The 21107-nt window shown below is 43.4% G+C and overlaps 1 protein-coding gene across 1 annotated transcript in view; it reads left to right on the top strand.

Moving 5' to 3' along the window:
- The window catches only part of Manba (mannosidase beta), an 83908-nt gene extending 63726 nt beyond the window's left edge, over positions 1–20182 (top strand). The window contains exons 14-17 of the mRNA XM_032897277.1: positions 12722–12866; positions 15156–15298; positions 16128–16385; positions 18939–20182. Coding sequence (XP_032753168.1) covers positions 12722–12866; positions 15156–15298; positions 16128–16385; positions 18939–19169 — 777 coding nt within the window. The 3' untranslated portion in view covers positions 19170–20182. The remainder of the gene's footprint in view (positions 1–12721; positions 12867–15155; positions 15299–16127; positions 16386–18938) is intronic.
- Positions 20183–21107: the final 925 nt, after the last annotated feature.

Here is a 21107-nt window from a genome sequence, read left to right as displayed (position 1 = left end):
GATCTGTCTCGGCTTACTCACTCAACTCACTCTGTGAGAGGTGCCTAAGCTGATAATACAATGAGCCTGTGTTCTCTTGTGTGGCGCTGGACTATTTCACCATGGGAACAAATCACACTGCATGTAGTTTCCCTACTGAGGGACACTTACGTTGTTTCTAGCTGGTGGCTGTTACGAGTGACATTGCCGTGAACAGGATTTTAAATGACTATTAGTAGACAAGTGTATTTGCTGCAGTATACCGCTGGTTTACAAGGGGAGCCAAGTATCTGACTTTGATGGAACTGTCGGAAACCTTCCCAAAGTGGTTAAACAAACTGACACTTTGTCGAGCAGCGTTTTACAGCTTAGCTTCTGCTTCACTTCAGCAGCTGGTGCTGTCAGCCTTCGATCATGGGAAATCCGATGGTGTGCGTCTTAAATGGCTTTAATTTCCATTTGCTTAGTTAAAAGTGAGATTAGAGAGCTGGGAGGTGGTTCAGTGGTTAAGAGCACGGGCTGTTCTTCTCGAGGGCCCAGGTTTGAATCTCAGCACCCAGTGGCTGCTCAGAACTCCAATTCCAGGAAATCTAATGCCCTCTTCTGGCTTTGGGGAGCACCAGACACACACAGGGTATACAGACATAAATGCAGGCAAAACACCCATACATATCAAATAAATGTTTTTTATAGAATGTGATTAAGCACTTTTTTTCTTTTTTGATTTTTCCCAGATGGGGTTTTTCTGTGTATCCCTGGCTTCCCTAGAACTCACTCTGTAGACGAGGCTGGCCTTGAACTCAGAGATCCACCTGCCTCTGTCTCCCAAGTGCCAGGATTGAAGTCATGTGGCATCACTTCCCTGTAAAGCATAGAACCACTTGGGTAGTTATTTATTTATTTATTTATTTATTTATTTATTTATTGTATCTGCATGGACACCTGCAGTCCAGAAGAGGGCAGAGGGCATCAGACCCTTTTACAGATGGCTGTGAGCCACCATGTAGTTGCTGGAAATTGAACTAAGGACCTCTGGAAGAGCAGTCAGTGCTCTTAACTGCTAAGCCATCTCTCCAGCCCCTGGGTAGCTTTTTATAGTAAAGTGTTTATTCAAGATTTCTACTTATTTGTTTTATAGAAGTCCTTTCGGATATATAAATTACAGCTAGGAGTATTTCTCAGTGACACAGCACTTTCCTGGCTTCCATTCCAAGCACCACAGGAAAGATGTGTGCATGTGCACATGTGCGTGTGTAGTGTGTAGTGTGTAGTATGTGTGTGTGTGTGGTGTGTGTGTGTGTGTGTGTGTGTGTGTGTGTGTGTATTGCATTGAAGGAAATGAAAGAGCGCTTGCTAACATAGCACATGGCATATATCAGAATCTTTCCAAGGCATCATGTGATTTAATAATCAGGCAATCAAGATTCCTCTAAGTGTCTACTAAATGTCTGCTACTTTATGTTTTGAATCATTTTTCATGAATTCTAACGTCTTCAGACATATTAGCTATTTATATCATAAAGTGGATTTTTATTTAGTTTTTTTTTTTGGCAATATTGAGGGAATTAAGCCCAAGGCCTTATACATGCTAGGCAAGGCCTTATACATGCTAGGCAAGGCCTTATACATGATAGGCAAGGCCTTATACATGATAGGCAAGCCCACTCTCAGTAGCTACAGCTACTGCCACTATTTGACTTCGTACCTGAGGAAACAGAGGTTCAGAAGGGCAATGCGTTGCTCAAGAACTCATCAGTGACTAGAACGAAATTTCAGTTTTTAAATTAATCTTTGATATTCTACCACCTTATTGTCGAGAACGTGGGAGCTGTGTAACTGTTGAGGCATTGGGCTGACTCATGAGTCCCCAGAACCCTACTGGAGCACTAGAGAAGATGGAGCGATCGTTCTTTGGAAAGATCAACAAAATGGATGATGTTTTAGATAGAGCAGACAGACTAGTCAAGTGAAGAGTCACATGACCAAATTAGGACTGGAAGAGGAAAGAGGACCACGCGAACAGCTTGATAAGGAATGTCAAGAAGCTGAATGTATTACTAGTGAAACGGTGAAGAACTGACTCATGAAGTAGAGAATCCGATTAGACCATCACAGCTAACCAAGTGGGGTTCATTCCCACTTAATTGATGACGAGTTTTAATTTTAATTTGTGATGAGCTTACACTAACGAAACATCACCTTAAGTCAAAGATAATCTTTGTTTTATCCTTTTGGTCATTATTAAAACTGGTAAACGTTTATTTAATTTCACTTTAAATTATTTGAATTCACTCGTCTGTGGCTATTTTATAAAAATAAAATGGATATTTCTATTTTGACCTTATATACTATAAACTTGAAAAAAAAGCCCCATTCCTTAGCTCTAGCAAGATTTTCCTTTACTCTTTAGGGTGTGCCATATACAAGATCAAGTCACCAGCCAGCAGATAGCAATAGTTTCGTGTTTTTGTTCCCCTTCTGGATGTCTGCACTTCGTTTACTCATAAATGCTCTAGCTGGGATGTTCAGTAGAACACTGAATGCAAGTTTACTGGATCCAGTTCACTCTGTTTCTGTGACAAATGCAATCATAAAAAACAACTTAGGGGACAAAAGGCTTTATTTGATTTACTCCCAGGCCATCATTGAGTAAAGCCAGGGCAGGGATCATGCAAGGACTTGAAGCAGACGCCTTGGAGAAATGGTGCTTGCTGCCTCACTCGCAGGCTCAGACCGAGCGAACAAGCTTTCTTATTTAGCACAGAGTTATCTGCCTGGGGTGATGCTGCCACAACGGCTTGTGCCCTTCTTCAACAATAAATAATGTCTCACAGACATGCTTCTGCAAGATAATCTGATTTAGACAATTCTTCAACCAAGTCTTTCCTCTCAGATGACCCTATGCTGTGTCAAGTCAACAATTAACCTAGGACAGCACCTAACCTACCAAGTATCATAGGTCAGACACATTACAATACGCTGAATCAACTGTTTACCATTATGACCACATGTGCTTATAGCTTCATGGGAAGAGGTTATTGTACCACATAGTATTAGCATCAGGAAAAAGTAAAAAATAAAAATTCAAATTGGAGGTTCAGTTTCTGCTGAGTATACCTTATTCTCATCATTACAACCTTGAAGAATCATAAATCAAACTGCTGTTATTGGGGACTATCTGTACCTGGAAATACAGTTCAACAACAGGCACAAGGTTTTCAAATTGACACCCCCCCCCTCCAAGAAGTGGTTGAAAGGAACAAAATAGTTAAAATGACCCCTAGAGTTCATAAATCAGCCGGCTTAATTGTTAAGATGACAGTGCTCTCTGAGTAGATCTACTGGTTCAATATTCAGTGTTGGTCAACATTTCTATTAGTTGTTTTTTTTTTTTTTAAAGAATGGGCATGCAGATTTCACAGTTCATCTGGAAATACAAGATATTCAAATAGTCAATGAGCATAGCTTTGAAAAAGAGTACAGTTGGAGGACTCATACTTCTAATATTAAAACTCACAGTAAAGCTACTGAATCAAGACTGGGTCACAGTCATTCAGTAGCGTGGAGGCCTAGAAATCAATATGCTCTCTATGCTTAGCTGAAATTTTTAAATTAAGTTTTTGTTTCCTTCCAACTGACAATTAAAAAATTGTGTGTAATTATGGTATGCAACACGATGTAATAAACACTGTAATAGTTAATCTCAGTTGTCAACTTTATGAGATCTAGAATCATCTGGGACATGGGCCTCTGGGCGTTCTTGTGGGGAATGACCTTGGTTGGGTTCACTGAGGTGGGGAGACATGTTTTGTGGGTGGTACTGTTTCTCGGGCTGCCATGCCAGGTTGTGTAAGTGGAGAAAGTGACGTGAGCACAAACATCTTTCACCTTCTACCCTGAGCGTCTGCTGCTCTGACCTCCCACCATAGTGACCTGTGAACTAGAACTGTGAGCTTCTGCCACAGCAGCAAGAAAAGTGGCCAGGCCACACACGGAGTGTCCAAACTAAGCTGTCAAACATAAGCATTACCTCACATTCGTATGTTTTTTTTGAAGTAATAACACTGAATCTGCCTTCTTAGCATTTTTGAAATATGTAATGTAAACTAATTAAACATTGTTTTCTGCACACGGATCTCTTGAATTTAATTCTAACTGAAATTGCCTATCTGCATCTTCCCTCCCCCAGCCTCTGGTAACCCTTCTATTCTCTGCTTCTATGGGTTCAGCTTTTTACAACTGCACATAAGGTGACTTTAGGTATCACTTTTTTTTCTGAAGCTGGCTTGTGCACTAGTTAGGTTTTTGTTACTGTGATAGAATTTCATGATCACTAGCAACGTGAGAAGGACGTGGTTGGTTTGGCTTTCAGTTCCAGCTGACCATGAAGGGAGGTCAGGATAGGAGCTCCTGGCAGGAACCAGGAGGCAGGGACTAAAGCAGAGGCTATGGAGGAGCATTGTTTACTGGCTTGCTCCCCATAGCTTGCTCAGTCTGTTAATTAATTACTTATTTATGCCCTGTCTTAGTCTGGATTTCTATTCTTGCACAAACATCATGACCAAGAAGCAAGTTGGGGAGGAAAGGGTTCATTCAGCTTACACTTCTACATTGCTGTTCATCATCTAAGGAAGTCAGGACTGTAACTCAAGCAGGGCAGGAAGCAGGAGCTGATGCAGAAGCCATGGAGGGGTGTTACTGGCTTGCTTCCCACGGCTTCCCAGCTTCCCGAAGAAATACCAGCCCAGGGATGGTACCATCCATGAGGGGCCCTCCCCTTGATCACTAATTGAGAAAATGCCTTACAGCTGGATCTCATGGAGGCATTGCCTCAATGGAGGCTCCTTTCTCTGTGTTAACTACAGCTTGTGTCAAGTTGACACCCAAACCAGCCGGTACACACCCCAACCATATTTCCCCCCTCGTCTCTCCTCCCAGTCCCCCCTCCCACTCCCTGCCCCAATCCACTCCTGTTTCTCTTCAGAAAAAAGCCAGGACTATATATCCAGGGTGGCACTGCACACAGTAAACTGGACCCTCCTATTGCTAATCAAGAACATGACCCTTGAACTTACTTACAGGCCAATCTGATGGAGACAATCCTTCGGTTGAGATTCCCTCTTACCAGATATGTTTAGGTTTGGGTCAAATCGTCAAAGACTATCCAGCACAGCTTGTTTACCTTAACGCAATATCCCCCAGGTTAATGAACACTGTCGAGAACAACACACTTTCCTTCTTTCCACTGTCTACAGACCCCACATTTTCCTTACCTATTTGTTTATTGACAAGGCTCTTAGGTTGATTCTATTTTGGCTGTTAATAATACTGTACAGCAGTTAAGAGCACCGCTGCTCTTCCAGATGTCCTGAGTTCAATTCCCAGCAACCGCCTGGTGGCTCACAACCATCTATAATGTGATCTAATGCCCTCTTCTGACATGCAGGTGTATACGCAGATAGAACACTATTATACATAAAATAAATCTTAAGAAAAAAATAATAGTATATAGAACATGGTATGTAGGTATCTTCTTGATAAACTAATTTACATTCTTTGGGATCTAAACCTATTATTGTATCTATTAAACTGTCCTGAGGCCCTATTTTAAATCTTGAGGACCCTGTGTAGTGTCTTCTAGTTTCCATTCCTAAGACAGTAATAAGGGGCGAGGGGAGGATAGAATTTTCAGCACATGGCTCTGGAACAGGTAGATGATGCAAAAGAATAAATGTGGACTCCTATTTCATACCTCACTAAGATCAACAACAATGTATCAAAGACTTAAACATAAGATACAAAACTAGGCTGGTCAGATGGCTCAGCGGTTAAGAGCACTGACTGCTCTTCCAGAGGTCCTGAGTTCAAATCCACATGGTGGCTCACAACCATCTGTAATGGGATCAGATGCCCTCTTCTGGTGTGTCTTAAGACAGCAACAGTGTACTTACATAAAATGAATAAATAAATCTTAAAAAATATGTAAAACTAAACAGGAAAATATACATACAGCAGGGCAAACATGATGTGCTAAAGTGCCCAGCGTCCAGGAGCTCAGCTTGGATATGAACTACAGGAACCTAAGTACTTACCTATTGCTGTGAAATTATAAAAAAATGCCGTCTTTATCCCCACTAGGTCCAGCTGCCGCACACTCTCTTAAACTTAATTCGCCACATGAAAGAACACACAACACAATAACCTTTGATCCAATTGGTAAGATATAATTGCTCACCTAATCATACAAAGCCCAATACACATCCATCCCTTAAGAACATTCATAACAACCTGTAAAGGTACAGAGTGGAATCTTAACATCCACCTCTATGTTCTCTCTGTGGCTTCTGTCTCCTTACATTCCAGGCTCCTCCTCTTCCTTCAGACTTTTCTCCCGCCCATCCTTCCTTCTCATCCAATGACAGGCCTCGTTCTATCTTGTACCTGCCTTCACCTGTATGACATCCTATACTGACCTTCCCTGTAGCCTTGCTAATTCTAATCCCCAGGGTCTCCACTGTAGCTTCAGTTTTGCTCTCACAGTTCCATGTGTGACCCTATCGGGGTTACTTTCGTGGTCTCTGACCTCCCGACACACCACCTGGTCTCCCCCAGGGTTTTGAAACCTCACTAGAAGCCTCTAAGACCCTGTAACTCTTGTGTTTTGTCAGCCTGCCAAACCAGCTACATGTATGAGGAGAAGTTAAGGTCTGCTGCTGGTGTGAGTTATTCTTGGTCCTCTGGGGTCACAGATGCAGTGGTTTCTGAATGTCTTGCCGCTCTGGGCAACCATGAGTCAGCAGAGCGTCTGAACGCCCCTTCTCAGGAGACTTCCCTTGAACTTCTTTGAACAAAATGTGTACTCCAACACTACCGAGCCTGCGGTAGGTGGGACCACTTTCGTACTGTTCCAGTAGAGTGCGCTTGGCTTATTTTCTCTCTCCTTGTACATTTTTGACTGAAAGATTGTGCGTGTTTCTTTTCCGGCTAAGCTTCAGTTGTGGTAGAATGTCACTTCTCCGCTCCTTCTTGGTTTAGGTCTGTACATTGAGGGTAAGTAGTGAGTGACCCCTTTGTCATTGTCTAAATGCTGTGTTATTTTGAGTTGCTCCCTTCGGTAGATAAGCTAACCTTCCCTCCCACGGACGGGTAGACGGTGTGCATCAGATTCTTTGCCACGATACTGCTAATTCCCATCAGAGCTCTCACTTCCGGCTGGAAGCTCATCAGTCTCTGGCTCTTACGTTCCGTGTTCCATTTCCATTTCTGATTCCCAGCCAGAATTTCCCATTAAACCCCGCTTACTGCTTACTGGGTCCCTCCCTCTGCAGCCTATTCCCTCAATTTTCCCCAAACTATCTGCTATAGCAATGAGCATTCCGGTCCTCTATGCCTTTTTTTTTTTTTTTTTTTTTTTTTTGCATAAGTTTTACATCGATAGCAAATATGTAGGATGAAACCTTAGGAAGAGAAAAGGCTTCTTTGGTTTGAAGTTTTAAAGGCTTCAGTCTGTGACTGGCTTGACCTGTTGCTTTAGGCCTATGGTAGCCCATCATAACAGAAGCTCACCAAGTTAAAGTGCTCAGCTTAAGACTAGGAAATGAAAGGGTTGGGCTCCACAGACCTCATGGAGGGACTAACCTCCAATGTCCTAAGACCTCCACTAGGCCTTGTGTCTTAACATTTCTAACATAATACTGTCTAGTATCAAGTTGGGCACCAAACCCTTAAACGCTGAAGGTGTTTATCTAGACCGTACAATGAACTAAAATGTTATTCCTGAGTAGTAATAACTGGCCTAGGTAAACCCAGACTTGTGTTATTGGCTTGGCACTGTCTGAATCTAGGATGTGCTACTCTATGTTAGAGTCTGGAGTGCTTATTCTCAAGAATAAGTGGTTATTCTCTTCCATATCGATTGAGGATTGTGGCGAATGGAGTATGCTGGCTTTGATTTAAGACAATAAGTGACAATAACCTCAACAGGAGAAACAAAACACACCTACAAATTAGGGAGGGGCTAAGCTTGGCATGGTTGTTGCCAGTTTATGGCTACATCCTTACCAAAGCAAGTGTCAATATAGAACAACAGCTTTGAACTTTGTCGCATATGTATACACAAATACGCACACATATGTACATGCATACACACACAGTTACATACATACATAATACACACACCTACATACAGACATAATACACACACACCTACATACATACATACATAATACACATACCTACATACAGACATAATACACACACACCTACATACGTACATAATACACACACACACCTACATACATACATAATACACACACCTACATACAGACATAACACACACACACCTACATACGTACATAATACACACACACACACACACACACACACACACACACACACACACGTTGGTTTGAGGGTCTTTTTTATGTTTTGTTATTTGAGACGGTATCATAGGGGCCATATCAGCATGGCCTTGAGTTTCTGACCTCCCTGCTTTCGTCTCTAAGTGCTCGAATTCCATGCATGAGTGTTTCTAAGCTTACCTTGCCATCTATTATTATCAGAAGAGACAACACAAGGGAGGAAAAAATGAGAATGGAAAATACCGGCCCTTGTAGTTAAAGAATCATGTTGCTGGGTGATGGTGGCGCGTGCCTTCAGCAGTCAGGAGGCAGAGGCAAGGGGATCTCTGTAAGTTCAAGACCAGCCTGGTCCACAGAACAAGTTCCAGGACAGCCAGGGCTACAGACAGAAAACCCAGAAAAAAAAAGAATAAATGTTAGAAACCATTTTTCCTAACACCTAGTATTTATTTGAAACACACACACACACGTACACACACAGAATCAGACCACACACACATGATATATATATGTGTCTGTGTGTGTATATATATATATATGTATATATATACACAGTATATATAATATATAATGTCTCTATATGTGTAATATATATATCAAGTAATATATTATATATAATATATTATATATTTTATATATATAAATGTGAAAACAATAACTGGTTTTGAGTTATAATATATATTAATGAGATTACAAATGAGCTTAGAGCCAGGTGAATAATTTGAACCTTATTAGAGTTTTTTCCTCTCCCTGCAAAAGAAAAGTCAAAATTCCCATGTTCAAAAAGAAAAGCATGCTAGGTCCATCAAAGCTGTAAGGAAAACATCTAGCTGTGGCATTTTAAGAGTTAACTAAACACTAGCCATTCTTTATATTTCGTAGCCTTTTCCTGGAAGCTTCATCTCTGCCTGACGTAGGTGATCTCTTTACTTACTTGGTGAACGCTGACCTCCTGTTATGCGTCATCTCTCTGGTGTTTGCTTTTCTCTTATATATAAATCTACGGAAAGTGGCCTATCTCCCAGGTGCCTTGACTGGCCCTCCTCTTCCATGTGGTAACTCATGGATCAAGGCTGATGCTGCTCTCAGGGCTATTCTTAGAGTGCCCTGCTCCTTAACCTATTGGTATGTGAGGAATGGCCCAGCTTTCAGGGATACTTTGGGTCCTGGGTGTTCTAGAATCTTGAGTTAGGGGCACAATGGGGACTCCTCACACCTCTGGTGAGTCCTTTACAATTGAAGCCATGAGTGATTCATGAATCTCGGGGGTAAGAAATTTTTGGTTAACCGGGGCATTGGGTATGTAAACTACATTGGCAGGAGCTTTAATTGATACTCTCCCCAGAGACCACATGCAGCATGGCTGGAAGGGCATTATTTGGAAGTTCAGTGACTTTAATGAATTTGGATATTATTAGCAAGTCTTGAAACCTAATGGGTTACTTTCCATGCTGATGAAAGGTTAACATGTTTTAATTTTGTGTGTGTATGTGTGTGTGTGTGTGTGTGTGCTTGTGTGTTCATGTGTGTGCATTCATATGTATGAGGGAGCATGTGTGCGTGACTGTTGACACAATGTCTTCCTCCATTGCTCTTGACTTTACTGACAGGTCTTTTGCTGAATGCAGAGCTTACCAATTTTAGCTTGCTTTGAGGGTCCCCTGTTTCTATTCCCAAGTGCTAGGATTCCTGGGAGCATTTACCCAGCATTTACCTGAGCTCTAGGGGTCTGGAATCCAGCCCTCATTTGCGTGCCAAGTGCTTTATCCACGGAACCATCTCCCCAGCCGTGAGCTTAAGATATTTATTGGGGATAGAATAATATTTAGTATAGACCCAAGACCCAATACACCCTCCCCATCTATCTCCACTGGGATTTTACTTCTTGGCTGCTTCTCTTCATAGAAATTCTAGAAATTGCTTTACTAAGTTAGTTAGGTACAGCAATTCAATACAGATGCTGACTCCAGGGACCCAGATTCTCCATGCGTAGGTATCAAAGTCTCAGAGGAGATAAATCCTGCTCTGTGTAGTTCAGATAAGAACGGTATTTTTTACAGGGAACTTGGCAAGAGATCCCAAGTCCAACTGCAGATTAGCTTGGCTGACAGAAAAAAATTCTGTGGTCTATTTTTTTTTTAATTTCATCTCCTGAGGTATTTTTAGAGAAACACATTCCAAGTTTGCACTGTGGTCATTCAGAGCTGTCACAAGTGCTGCTTGTCACAGAGATCTGTTTTTACTGTCCTGTGCCACACTCTCTGGTTGTCATTGCTGTTGGCCCCAGTAGGCTGGCTCAGAATAGGAAGGCTGTCTTTTTTTTTTCTCCATCTTTATTAAATTGGGTATTTCTTATTTACATTACAATTGTTATTCCCTTTCCTGGTTTCCAGGCCAACATCCCTCCTAGCCCCTCCATCTCTCCTTCTATATGGGTGTTCTCCTCCCCATCCTTCCCCCATTACTGCCCTCCCCCCAACAATCACGTTCACTGGGGGTCCAGCCTTGGCAGGACCAAGGGCTTCCCCTTCCACTGGTGCTCTTACTAGGATATTCATTGCTACCTATGAGGTCAGAGTCCAGGGTCAGTCCATGTATAGTCTTTAGGTAGTGGCTTAGTCCCTGGAAGCTCTGGTTCGTTGGCATTGTTGTTCATATGGGGTCTCAAGCTCTTTCAAGCTCTTTTAGTCCTTTCTCTGAAGGAAGGCTGTCTTTATCAGTTCAGACACACACACACACACACACACACACACACACACACACTCCCCTTTTCAACAGAAGCTTCAGCAATGATGTCTCCCTAGATCCATCTAGCCTGTTCCCAGCCCTGTCTCTGCTCAGAGTTCTTGTTAGATTTTGGGAATGTGAGTTGACCACATCCCTCTTTTACCGAACAACAGCTGGGGACATCAGTTACTCTTAGGATACAGCAGAACTCTGCCACACTTTTCTCTGCCTCTCTACAACCAGCCCATACATGCATGCGAGTGCATGGTAGAGACACAGACACAGACACAGACACAGACACAGACACAGACACAGACACAGACACACAGGCACACACACACACACACACACACACACACACACACACACACACACACACACACACACACACACACACACACACACACACACACACACACACACACACACACACACACACACACACACACAGAGTTCTCTGTGCCGGAAAGTTCTGTCCTATTCTCTTAGAATGATCCTTACTTTTCTACTAAGCCCCTTTGCATATCACATGAGTTCAAAGCATTGACCTCTCTTCTATGCAAGGCAATAAATGCTGTGAAGGGAGGGTATCCTCATTTTTGTTTGGATAAGAGGTTCAACATCAGGAACATATCCATTGTCTTTATTGGATGACTGTGACTTCACCCTTCAGGAAGCGAGTTTCTGACTCGTGAGCAGCCACCTCATTGCTTCTGCTTCGGCATCCAGCCCCCACAGTCTAAACAACGCCCCCATCTAAGCTTTGTTGTTTATAGAAGGAAGTAATCTGCACTTAGTTTTCTAGTGGCCAGAAGTGCTTCTTTTTCTTTCTGGAGTGATCCACACTCTGTTCTCTGAGAGAGATCTTGTTGCTCAGACCATCTCTGAGGCTCTCTAACCATCCACGCGCCCCTCCTGAGCAGAATTCCAAGCTAAGACCACAAGGTACAGTGTCAGAAGGAGCAGCAGTACATAAGCAGAACCGATTTTCCAGTGACGATGACAGTCACCAAGGGCCTGCTTGGAGCGTTTCCATGCCTCTTAAACAAGAACTAGATGGGCTTCATTTGTTGGTGTCTTACTGCCCGTCCTGCTCTGATTGGAGAAATGACAGCCGTAAGAAATCTCAGGTTAATTATCAAAAACCATGATGTGAAAAGTTAGGCTAGAAAAAAACAGAGACGGGCTAATTTACTCATGACGACGACGCTGACTTTCTTGTAGATTTTTCCCTAATGAGAGTTTTTTAAAGTTAGGAATGTATTTGCAGAATCCACTGTTGTGAAACAAAGCACTGCTTGACCTGGAATGACGGCACTTGCTCTGGAATGACGGCTTTTCTTTCCCTCACTTCCTACACCGCCATGGGCTCTCACATCCTATTCCCTCATCATCTGCTGTTATAACAGATAAAACACCAACCCTGTTGTAGACAGCAGTTTCTCTTATGGCAAGGGACTAGCCCCAGTTTAATAAAAATAATGTAGCCTTAATTGATCCAAGTCCAACTCTCTAGTTTATCCAGTTTACTCAAAACAAACAAACAAGGAACAAGCAGGCAAGCAAGCAAGCTAACTGCCCCACGCCTGTAATTTCTGGTATCTAGACAGCCTACATCCAACAGTAACACTGTCCGTGAATGCCTCCCTGATCAGGTGATGCAGGCCCAGTGTATCAAAACAGAAACCGAGTTCTACCTGCGCAGCCGCAGCGAGATAGTGAATGGAGAAGGCCACACCATGGGGGCACTGTACTGGCAGCTGAATGATATCTGGCAGGCTCCTTCCTGGGCCTCTCTTGGTAAGTATCTCTTTGTGTGAGGGAAATCGATGCCAGTGTGGAGAGGGACTGGGAAATCACGGAGCCTGAAGAGTCAGATTACCTCAAGGAGAACTAGGCTATTCCCTGAACCCCCAGTGAACTCCACTGGCTCTAACAGTCCTTCCATGAGTCTGCTACTCTCAGCAAAGTCACAGCCACCTGTGGAGGAGTGGGTCCAGGTACAGAGATCGCAGGCTTGATGTGGGTCGGAGAGGTGTATGGACTAATGATCAATATGAGCTGCCTTCCTCAATTACTCTGCTTCTCACTCCCCTGCCTCACTCTCACTCCTCATCCCCACCCCCATTGGCCAATCCACAAGCCCCAAGGATCCCCAGTCTCTCCCTTCCCAGTGCAAGGCATGCTGACGGTAGCCTTTTACATAGGTGCAGAGCGTCTGAACTTGCGTGGCAAGCAATTTACCAACTCCCCATCCTCATTGCATGAACTCCCTCCCCGTTCTCATCCCATAGGCTTCTGAATTTAAGAGGTTTTATTTCAGGATCCGAAAGGCATTCACCTTGGAGAATTCTGCCGAGGAGAAGGTTGGCTCATGTATATGTCGATGTGTCCCACTGGATGAATCTGACTTAACGTTATAAAATCCTCATCATGTGCTCTGTCTGTGCCTTGGAAAAGGTAGCAGAGTCAATGACACAAGCAGGAAAGGTTGTCACCTGAACCAGCTCAACTAGCAATAGGTGACACGCCTGGCGTGGAATTTGCGGTTTGAATGATTTCATGCATTTGTGTAAACTAAGGAGTCATAACCGGTCTCTGACCTTCAGAAGAGGGAATCATGGGATGCCGTAAGGGATAGGAGCGATGCTGGCGACCTACAGTCTCTCGGCCGTAATGGTCGTCATATGTGAGACTAGGTTATCCCAGGAGCCAGCTCCCACTAGCAGAAAACTTCCCCAGTAAAAATCCAACGGGGACTGGCTCCTCTGTACCACATTGGGAATGAGATTTTCAGACGTGACATTCTGTAAAACTGGAAAGAGTTGGGGTTTTATCTTCCATTCACCCCCACGCTTGCACCATGCATGGTGTTACCACCTCCGGTCTCTGTCTCTCTCGGTGGCAGCAGCTGTGCGCCACTGCGCTCCAGGCTCGGTCCTAGGTTCCCTCCAGCATCCATCCCTGAAGCGCTGTCCTCTGCTTTTGTAAGTAAGAAAGCAGTCCACAGAAGTTAGGCAGCGGGGCTCGGTGTTCTGAGGCTCAGCAAGCTTCGGGGGCTGGTGGAATCACCCCGGTTTCGCCTCTTTAAGCACAGTCTATTAATCATTTCACTGTCTTTGATTTATTGCTTCAAAATGGCTTAGTCACCAAATTGCTTTTATAATTGACAAAAAAAAAAAAAAAAAAAAAAAAAAAGGACAATCAGGATGTTTTTCTCAAAGTCATGCAGCTGGAAAAAAATGTTATCTGTTTAAGTTAATTAAATCTTTACTTCATTTCCCCCTCCTCCAGACAGTAGCTAACAATTTTTTCTAGAAAGTTCATCCTCCGTTTTAACAAAACTAAGACTTATTTTATACATCCACTTCATGGAGAAGATTTTGGTTTGGTTTGGTTTTTGTTTGCTTGGGTTTTTTCCCCACCCTTTTTCCGGAGCTGGGGACCGAACCCAGGGCCTTGCGCTTCCTAGGCAAGCGCACTACCACTGAGCTAAATCCCCACCCTTTTTCTTAGCCTTGTTCTTCTGGCCTCCAGAAGTGGTTCTTTATCAGGGGATGGGGGTGGGGAGATCTTCATTCTCGGACAGATTTTGAGAACGAAAGGAAATTAAAAGGTTGAATGATGGTAACCAGCATACTGGTTTGCTCTTGTCATTCCAGTATGACGAGGCTGAAGTTTGGAAGCCTAGGGATTAGGGCCAATCTAGGTCTTATCTCAAGTGAAACAAAACAAAACAAACAATATCAACAGTGCGTTGATGTGCTGAGCTTCCGGAAGCAAGGCTGTCTCTGAGAAAGGCCTGTCTTGGAGTAAGATCTGGGCTCAAGGTGCTGTCCCCAGCATGTTTCAATTAAGTGCTTAAGACTCCCTTTGGAAAATGGGTAGTTCCTACCCACCTTTATCTTTCTGAGGTTGTGAGCTTCACATGAAGCGGTCTCCAGAACTGACGCTCGAGCCCTTAGAACACCGAGCTCACCCTCGTACAAACTCCCTCATACGTGCGTGTCACACAATTCTGAGAAGCCGAGCTACTGCTCCCAGCTGCTTGTTCCTGGTGTCTCTGACTCTCTTCTTCGCTATTTCCAGAGTACGGAGGGAAATGGAAAATGCTTCATTACTTCGCTCGGCGTTTCTTCGCTCCGCTGCTGCCGGTCGGTTTTGAAAATGAAGGCGTCTTTTATGTCTACGGTGTGTCAGATCTTCACAAGGACTACCGCACAAAGCTCACCGTGAGTTACTTGGATTTTTTTTTTCCCTGTCTCTAAAGTTGAGGGCAACTTTTATATGACTCCTTTAATTGTTTGGTTATATTCTTTTGGGAGCAAACAGAGGAGAAGTTAATCCACCTCAAAATGCTTTTCAATATTTGTAGCATGGGCTTGGCTGTGTAGACGTACACTATTAAGGTTAACGTCTGCCACGTATTATATAACCTGAGTCAAACTGTTATCATCTTCGGGATTCGATTCCCTCATTTGTCAAATAATACTAGTCTGTCTCCTTTAGTATTATCTAAAAAAAAAAAAATGAATAAAAGAATTACAGGAAGAGCTGTGTAAAGTGTGTAAGTGTAAGATTATCCCTGTGAGACACTGGGAGTAGTCCAAATTTCACGGAAGTGGTTAAAGGGGGGTCATAAGGTTGAAATCAGTAAAACTATCCACAACGGGTACATAGAAAAAAAACCTTAAACTTGTGTCATAAGTTTAAGTAAAAAGGAAGACTTAGAAACCTTTGGATGTCTCCAGTTTAGACGATGTCACTAACCTGAGAAACAGGTTCCAACTATAGAATCCTGCAGTGTGCTGGGCTCTCGCCATTTTTAGCTCTCATGACCGGTAGTAAAGTTTTCAATGTCGTTCTCATTTTATGCATGGAGAGATGGATTCTGGGAAATTGCGTAACTAGTTACGTGGCTAGAACTTCGAGCGGCTGGGGTGCAGACACAAGTTTTACAGTCAATTGGTTCTCCTGTTCTGCTGTCCAGCCAATATTTCTCTCTAAACAGACAGGCAAAGCAGTAGACAAGAGTGGTCCCTGTCACTCTTTTCTCCCCAGGTGAGGCTCCACCGCTGGAGCTCCCAGAAGCCTTTGTGCACCTTCGTGAGTTCGAGTGCTGTGATTAAGGCCGGGCAGGCGATGGTTCTGTTCCAGATGCCAGTGTCTAAGCTGCTGAAGAGGTGTAAAGATTGCACAAGGAACACCTGTGTGGTTTCCTTTTACCTCTCAACTGACAATGAACTCTTCAGTCCAACCAACTACCATTTCCTGTCCTCCCTGAAGGATGCCAAAGGGCTGGTCAAGGCCAACATCACTGTAAGTGTCTCTTGTCCAGGGTCCCAGTGGCCTGTGGGGTGTTTTCCTGGGCAATTGAGCTGTTTCCTGGTACTTTACCTCTTAGTACTGTTAGCCTGTGACCTGGGTCTTCTTCCTTTCTTCCTACTGGATGCTAAGACTAAGTCATTTTATCTCTACATCAGGATGTGTTTGTAATCAGTTTCTGCTACACTGTTCTGTCCTGTTACCTTTCCCTGGTAGGGCTGGAATGGCGGAATGAGAGGTGGCGCCTACACAGATGACATCTCCACTGGGCTCTGGGCTCTGTTCTAGGCTGTTGCATAAGCTCTGACTTCTGGTTTATCCCGGAAGTGTCGTGATCTTGTTTTGCAAGTGAGATAATCAATGCACAGAGGGTTAGGCAGCAAGTTCAATGTCCCATGGCTCAGGGAGAACAGTGATTGAATCACTCTAGTTTGTCTCTAGAATAGTTCATTAACCACTCCTCTGTCTTTGATTCATTAAGTCCCTTAATCACCAACTCTCTTTATAATTGGCAAGGGGGGGGAAGGATAATCAGGACATTTTTTCCATCAAAATAATGTAGCTGATAAACTTGGCACCGGTCTAGTTAACTGAAAACCTTTCCGTCCTTTTCTCCCTCCACGTAAAAAATGGACAATGTTTTTCTAGAAACTTTCATTCTCTGTTTTGCCAAATTTAAACTTGTTACATAATTTATTGAGATTTTTTAATTGGCTTTAGCCTTGGGGCTGGAGAGATGGTTCAGTGGTTAAGAGCACTGACTGCTCTACCAGAGGTCCTCAGTTCAGTTCCCAGCAACCCCATGGTGGCTCACAACCATCTGTAATGAGATCTGATGCCCTCTTGTGGTGTGTCTGAAGACAGCTACAGTGTACTCATATAAATAAATAAATCTTTTAAAAGGCTTTTTTTTTTCTTTTTCAAAAGAAGTTAAAACTATTGCAAATATACGCTCTCTGGAACACTGAGATAGGACAGAGATAGGAAAGTCGCTATGCATTTATGTCAATTTCTATTTTTATTTTTCAAACCACAAGGCAAGAGACAACCTATGCTGTTTTAATGCAAAAATGTCCCCAAACGGCTTGTGTATTTGGTCCCCAGTGGGTGATGCAGTGGGGCAAGTTTAGGAAGTTCAGCCTTCTTGGACTCACTCCACTTCTAGCCTGCCCTCTATGCTTTGTGCTTGTGGTTCAAGGTGAGAGCCCTCGGCTTCTGTTGCTGCTGCCTGGCCTCTGCTCTGCTATTGTGGTATCTTAACACTCTGCAAGTACGAGCCCCAACAAACCCCTCCGGACGTTGCCCTGGTGTCCTATCACAGCAGCAGAATGACTGGTGTACGGCCACAGTTAGCAAAGACACCTAAGTAACGGTCACGTTCAAAATCTATCAGCTTATGATGTTGAAATCAAAGCGGCTTGCTGTCGTCGTTGGTGAGACGGCTCAATGGCTCAAGTGCTGGCAAACACGGACATCTGAGTTCGGTCCCTAGAAACCCAAGTAAAAAGCCAGTTGTGCAGCTCCTTTCTGTAATCCTAGCATTGAGGAGGCAGAGCCAGAGAGGAGCCCTGGGCTTTGCTGGCCAGACCGTCTAGCTGAACTCAGAGATCCTGTCTCAAAAATAAATCAAATAAGGAACTTAAGAGGCTACTTGACCTTGACCCGTGGTTCTCAGTATGCTTTCTTGTGCGCATGCATGCAGACACACACACACACACACACACACACACACACACACACACACCCCTAAAAGACTTAATTTTGTTTTTTTAAAAATTCATTTATTTGTTTATTGTTTTAGCTAGACTTTCATTACTCATAATTGGGGTAAGATGGCAGAATGGCTTCTTGCTCTATTTCATTAGCATATCAATGACCTCATCGTAATAACGTTGATTTGCAGTTATTGTTTAAGGGTACTTATTGTGTCTGTCCCTGTGAACTCAGAGTTCAAGGAAAAACCCCAGCTCTGCTACAAGGGTCACAACGATGTGACATCTTTCTCCAAAGTAGATTGGAGAAAGCTAGGCCCTGGCGCCTCTTTTGGCCTTGCAACAATAGTAGCCCAGGTTTCCCCCCGCCCTAGTGCCTCCTGGCCTGGGTCAGGTAAACCTGCTTGCTTGTGTCTGAATTGGGGTCTTTACTGGAAGAGAAGGTGCATGATTTCATTCCTGAGTTTAGGAGCTCTGTAGTTGTGCTCTGACGATAGGTCCAGCCCTGATCCTTTGAAACAGTCACTTAAGCCACCAAAATGACAAGTGCCCCTTTCTTGGGTTTTTAACTTCTCAGAGATGTTTTCCTTAATAATTGGCATTTAAACACTCCCTTGGTTTGAGATGACAATTGGCAGTTTTCCACAGACTTAGATAATTTTCCAGATACTGGCGAGTGTCACAACTGCACAGAATACACGACGTCGGCTGTTCAGCCCACAGTGTTGGGAAACAGTTTTTATTAGACCCACGTAAATGTCTGCCTGACAGATGTAGACCGCAGCTCTCCCTCGTCCTTCATTTCGCTTACCTTCTTTATTTTTTTTATTTTCAGGTCAGCATCTCTCAGAAGGGCGATCTATTTGTTTTTGATCTGAAATCGTCAACGTCAGCCATCACTCCCTTTGTTTGGTTGGATGTAGGAAGCATCCCGGGGAGATTTAGTGACAACGGCTTCCTCATGATTAAGAAGGAGCTCTCGGTACTGTTTTACCCATGGAAGCCCACCAGCAAGAGTGAGCTGCAGCAGGCCTTCAGTGTCACCTCCCTGACAGATCTCTACTGAAGGGACGTGGGTTGTATTTTGGTGGACACTGGGGACGACGGCTTTCTAGAGCATGGTTGGAGGAGAGGCAGCCTGAGGTAAAGCCAAGGACGTATCCATGCCTGGGGTCTATGACTTCCCACTCCTCCAGTCTGAACAGTGACTACTACTCATCCAGGTGACGTCCTTAGACAAGGTCTTGCCTAGGTTTATTCTGAATCTTTCAGGACTGTGGTTTTTGAGAACTTTGTTCCACAGCTAAAACACAGCCAGAAGAGTTATAACACCTGATGACCTTTTGGGGAACCACTAGATTGTGACACGATGATACGTGTGGAACCAAATGTGGGGGTTCTGAAGTAATGTAGGCCTTTCATAGCACCACAAATTCTACCGACTGAAGGTGAAGTGTGTGCCTACGATTGCCAGAGGAGATGGGAACTCAGATGCTACAATAGATATTGCTTGATGGCAGCCATATTGATTATGGGTAGACAGAGGAGGGGCCCGAATGTCGTATTTGATTACCATCTCCATGAAGGTAGGATTCCCTTTTTCATATGGTTTGGCAATAACTCTTTTTATTTAAAGACCAAGAGAGTGATCTTTCTTTAAAAAGCAGTCTAGGTTGATTGTGCTGGTACCTTCCTATAGTTCCGGCACTCTGGGGGCAGAGGCAGGAGGATCACAAGTTCAAAGTTGGCCCTGCCTACACTGTAGAATTTTTCACCTCTCTTGGTTCTGAGTGTTCTCATGAGCTTTAGGCTTAACACTGATTCTAATGAACTCTCTAATCCAAAGGTAACGAGCTACATTTAAATTCATTGGCTCTCTTGGGGAAGTGGCAAAAAAAAAATGTTAATAAGTAGCTATTTTGGGTACTGGTTTGTGGGCTTTTGGGTACAACTTTTATACTTTTCTATATATTTTAAATTATGTGAAAAAACCATAAGGTTATGTAAATTGCATTGACAACTTGAAAGTTTATTTGCACTCTATTTAACCATTTAATAAACACTTCATTGCGTACAAAGCTGCATTGAACATTCGTGTCTGCTTGACAAATGAGCGAAGTTGAAGACTATAAACTAAGATGATTGGAGAGCGTTCATACTTAGCGGAATAGATCAGTGATGAGCATTTTATTAAAACTGAGACTCATTAGCTAATGGATTTATTTTTAACACTGAGAATCTCTGGGCTTGAGGAACTCTGTAAAGAAGATAAATACTGCAGGCTATTCAGTCTTCAGGACCCAAGAGCTTCCTCATTTTACAGACATGCACCAACATACTCTCACACACGTGTAAGGCTTCTCAAGGACTCCACCTTGCAAGGTGCTGAGGGCAAGGGAGGACCCCTTTTCATTAACTGGGTGAGTTCTCTGTGAGAAGCCTGTAACGTGGGCTTTGAAGTTGATAGGCGAGCAGCTATACACAATCCGTGTCCTGTGGGAGGTGTGTACCCAGCACAGCAGTGTAAAATTACTAAATTTTAAAGGTGTGGAAACAAATTCTGAGCACTGCGAAATGCTACCTACTGAAGAAGAGTGTAGTTATCAGTACCAGAGAAAATAGGAGCTCTCTAGTCTAGGACTAGAAAGTTAAGAGTATGCTGCTTTTTCAGAGGACCAGAGTTAGGTTCTCAGTACCCATCTTTTTTTTTTTTTTTCTTTTCTTTTTTTTCGGAGCTGGGAACTGAACCCAGGGCCTTGCGCTTGCTAGGCAAGCACTCTACCACTGAGCTAAATCCCGAACCCCTCTCAGTACCTGCCTTTAAACAGCAAGTAACTCCAGGTCAAAGGGATCTGATACCCTCTTCTGGCCTCTATGGGTACCTGCACACATATATAGCAGGCATAGACACACATGCATATATGTTTAAAAATTTTGAGACTTTTTTTGAGGAACTTGTTGAATGGTTCTTCAGTGTGAGTTTGGCAGATGATAACATCTTGTC

Source organism: Rattus rattus, chromosome 3, assembly GCF_011064425.1.
Source record: "Rattus rattus isolate New Zealand chromosome 3, Rrattus_CSIRO_v1, whole genome shotgun sequence".
NCBI lineage: Eukaryota > Metazoa > Chordata > Mammalia > Rodentia > Muridae > Rattus > Rattus rattus.
This window is presented reverse-complemented; position numbering and strand designations above follow the sequence as displayed.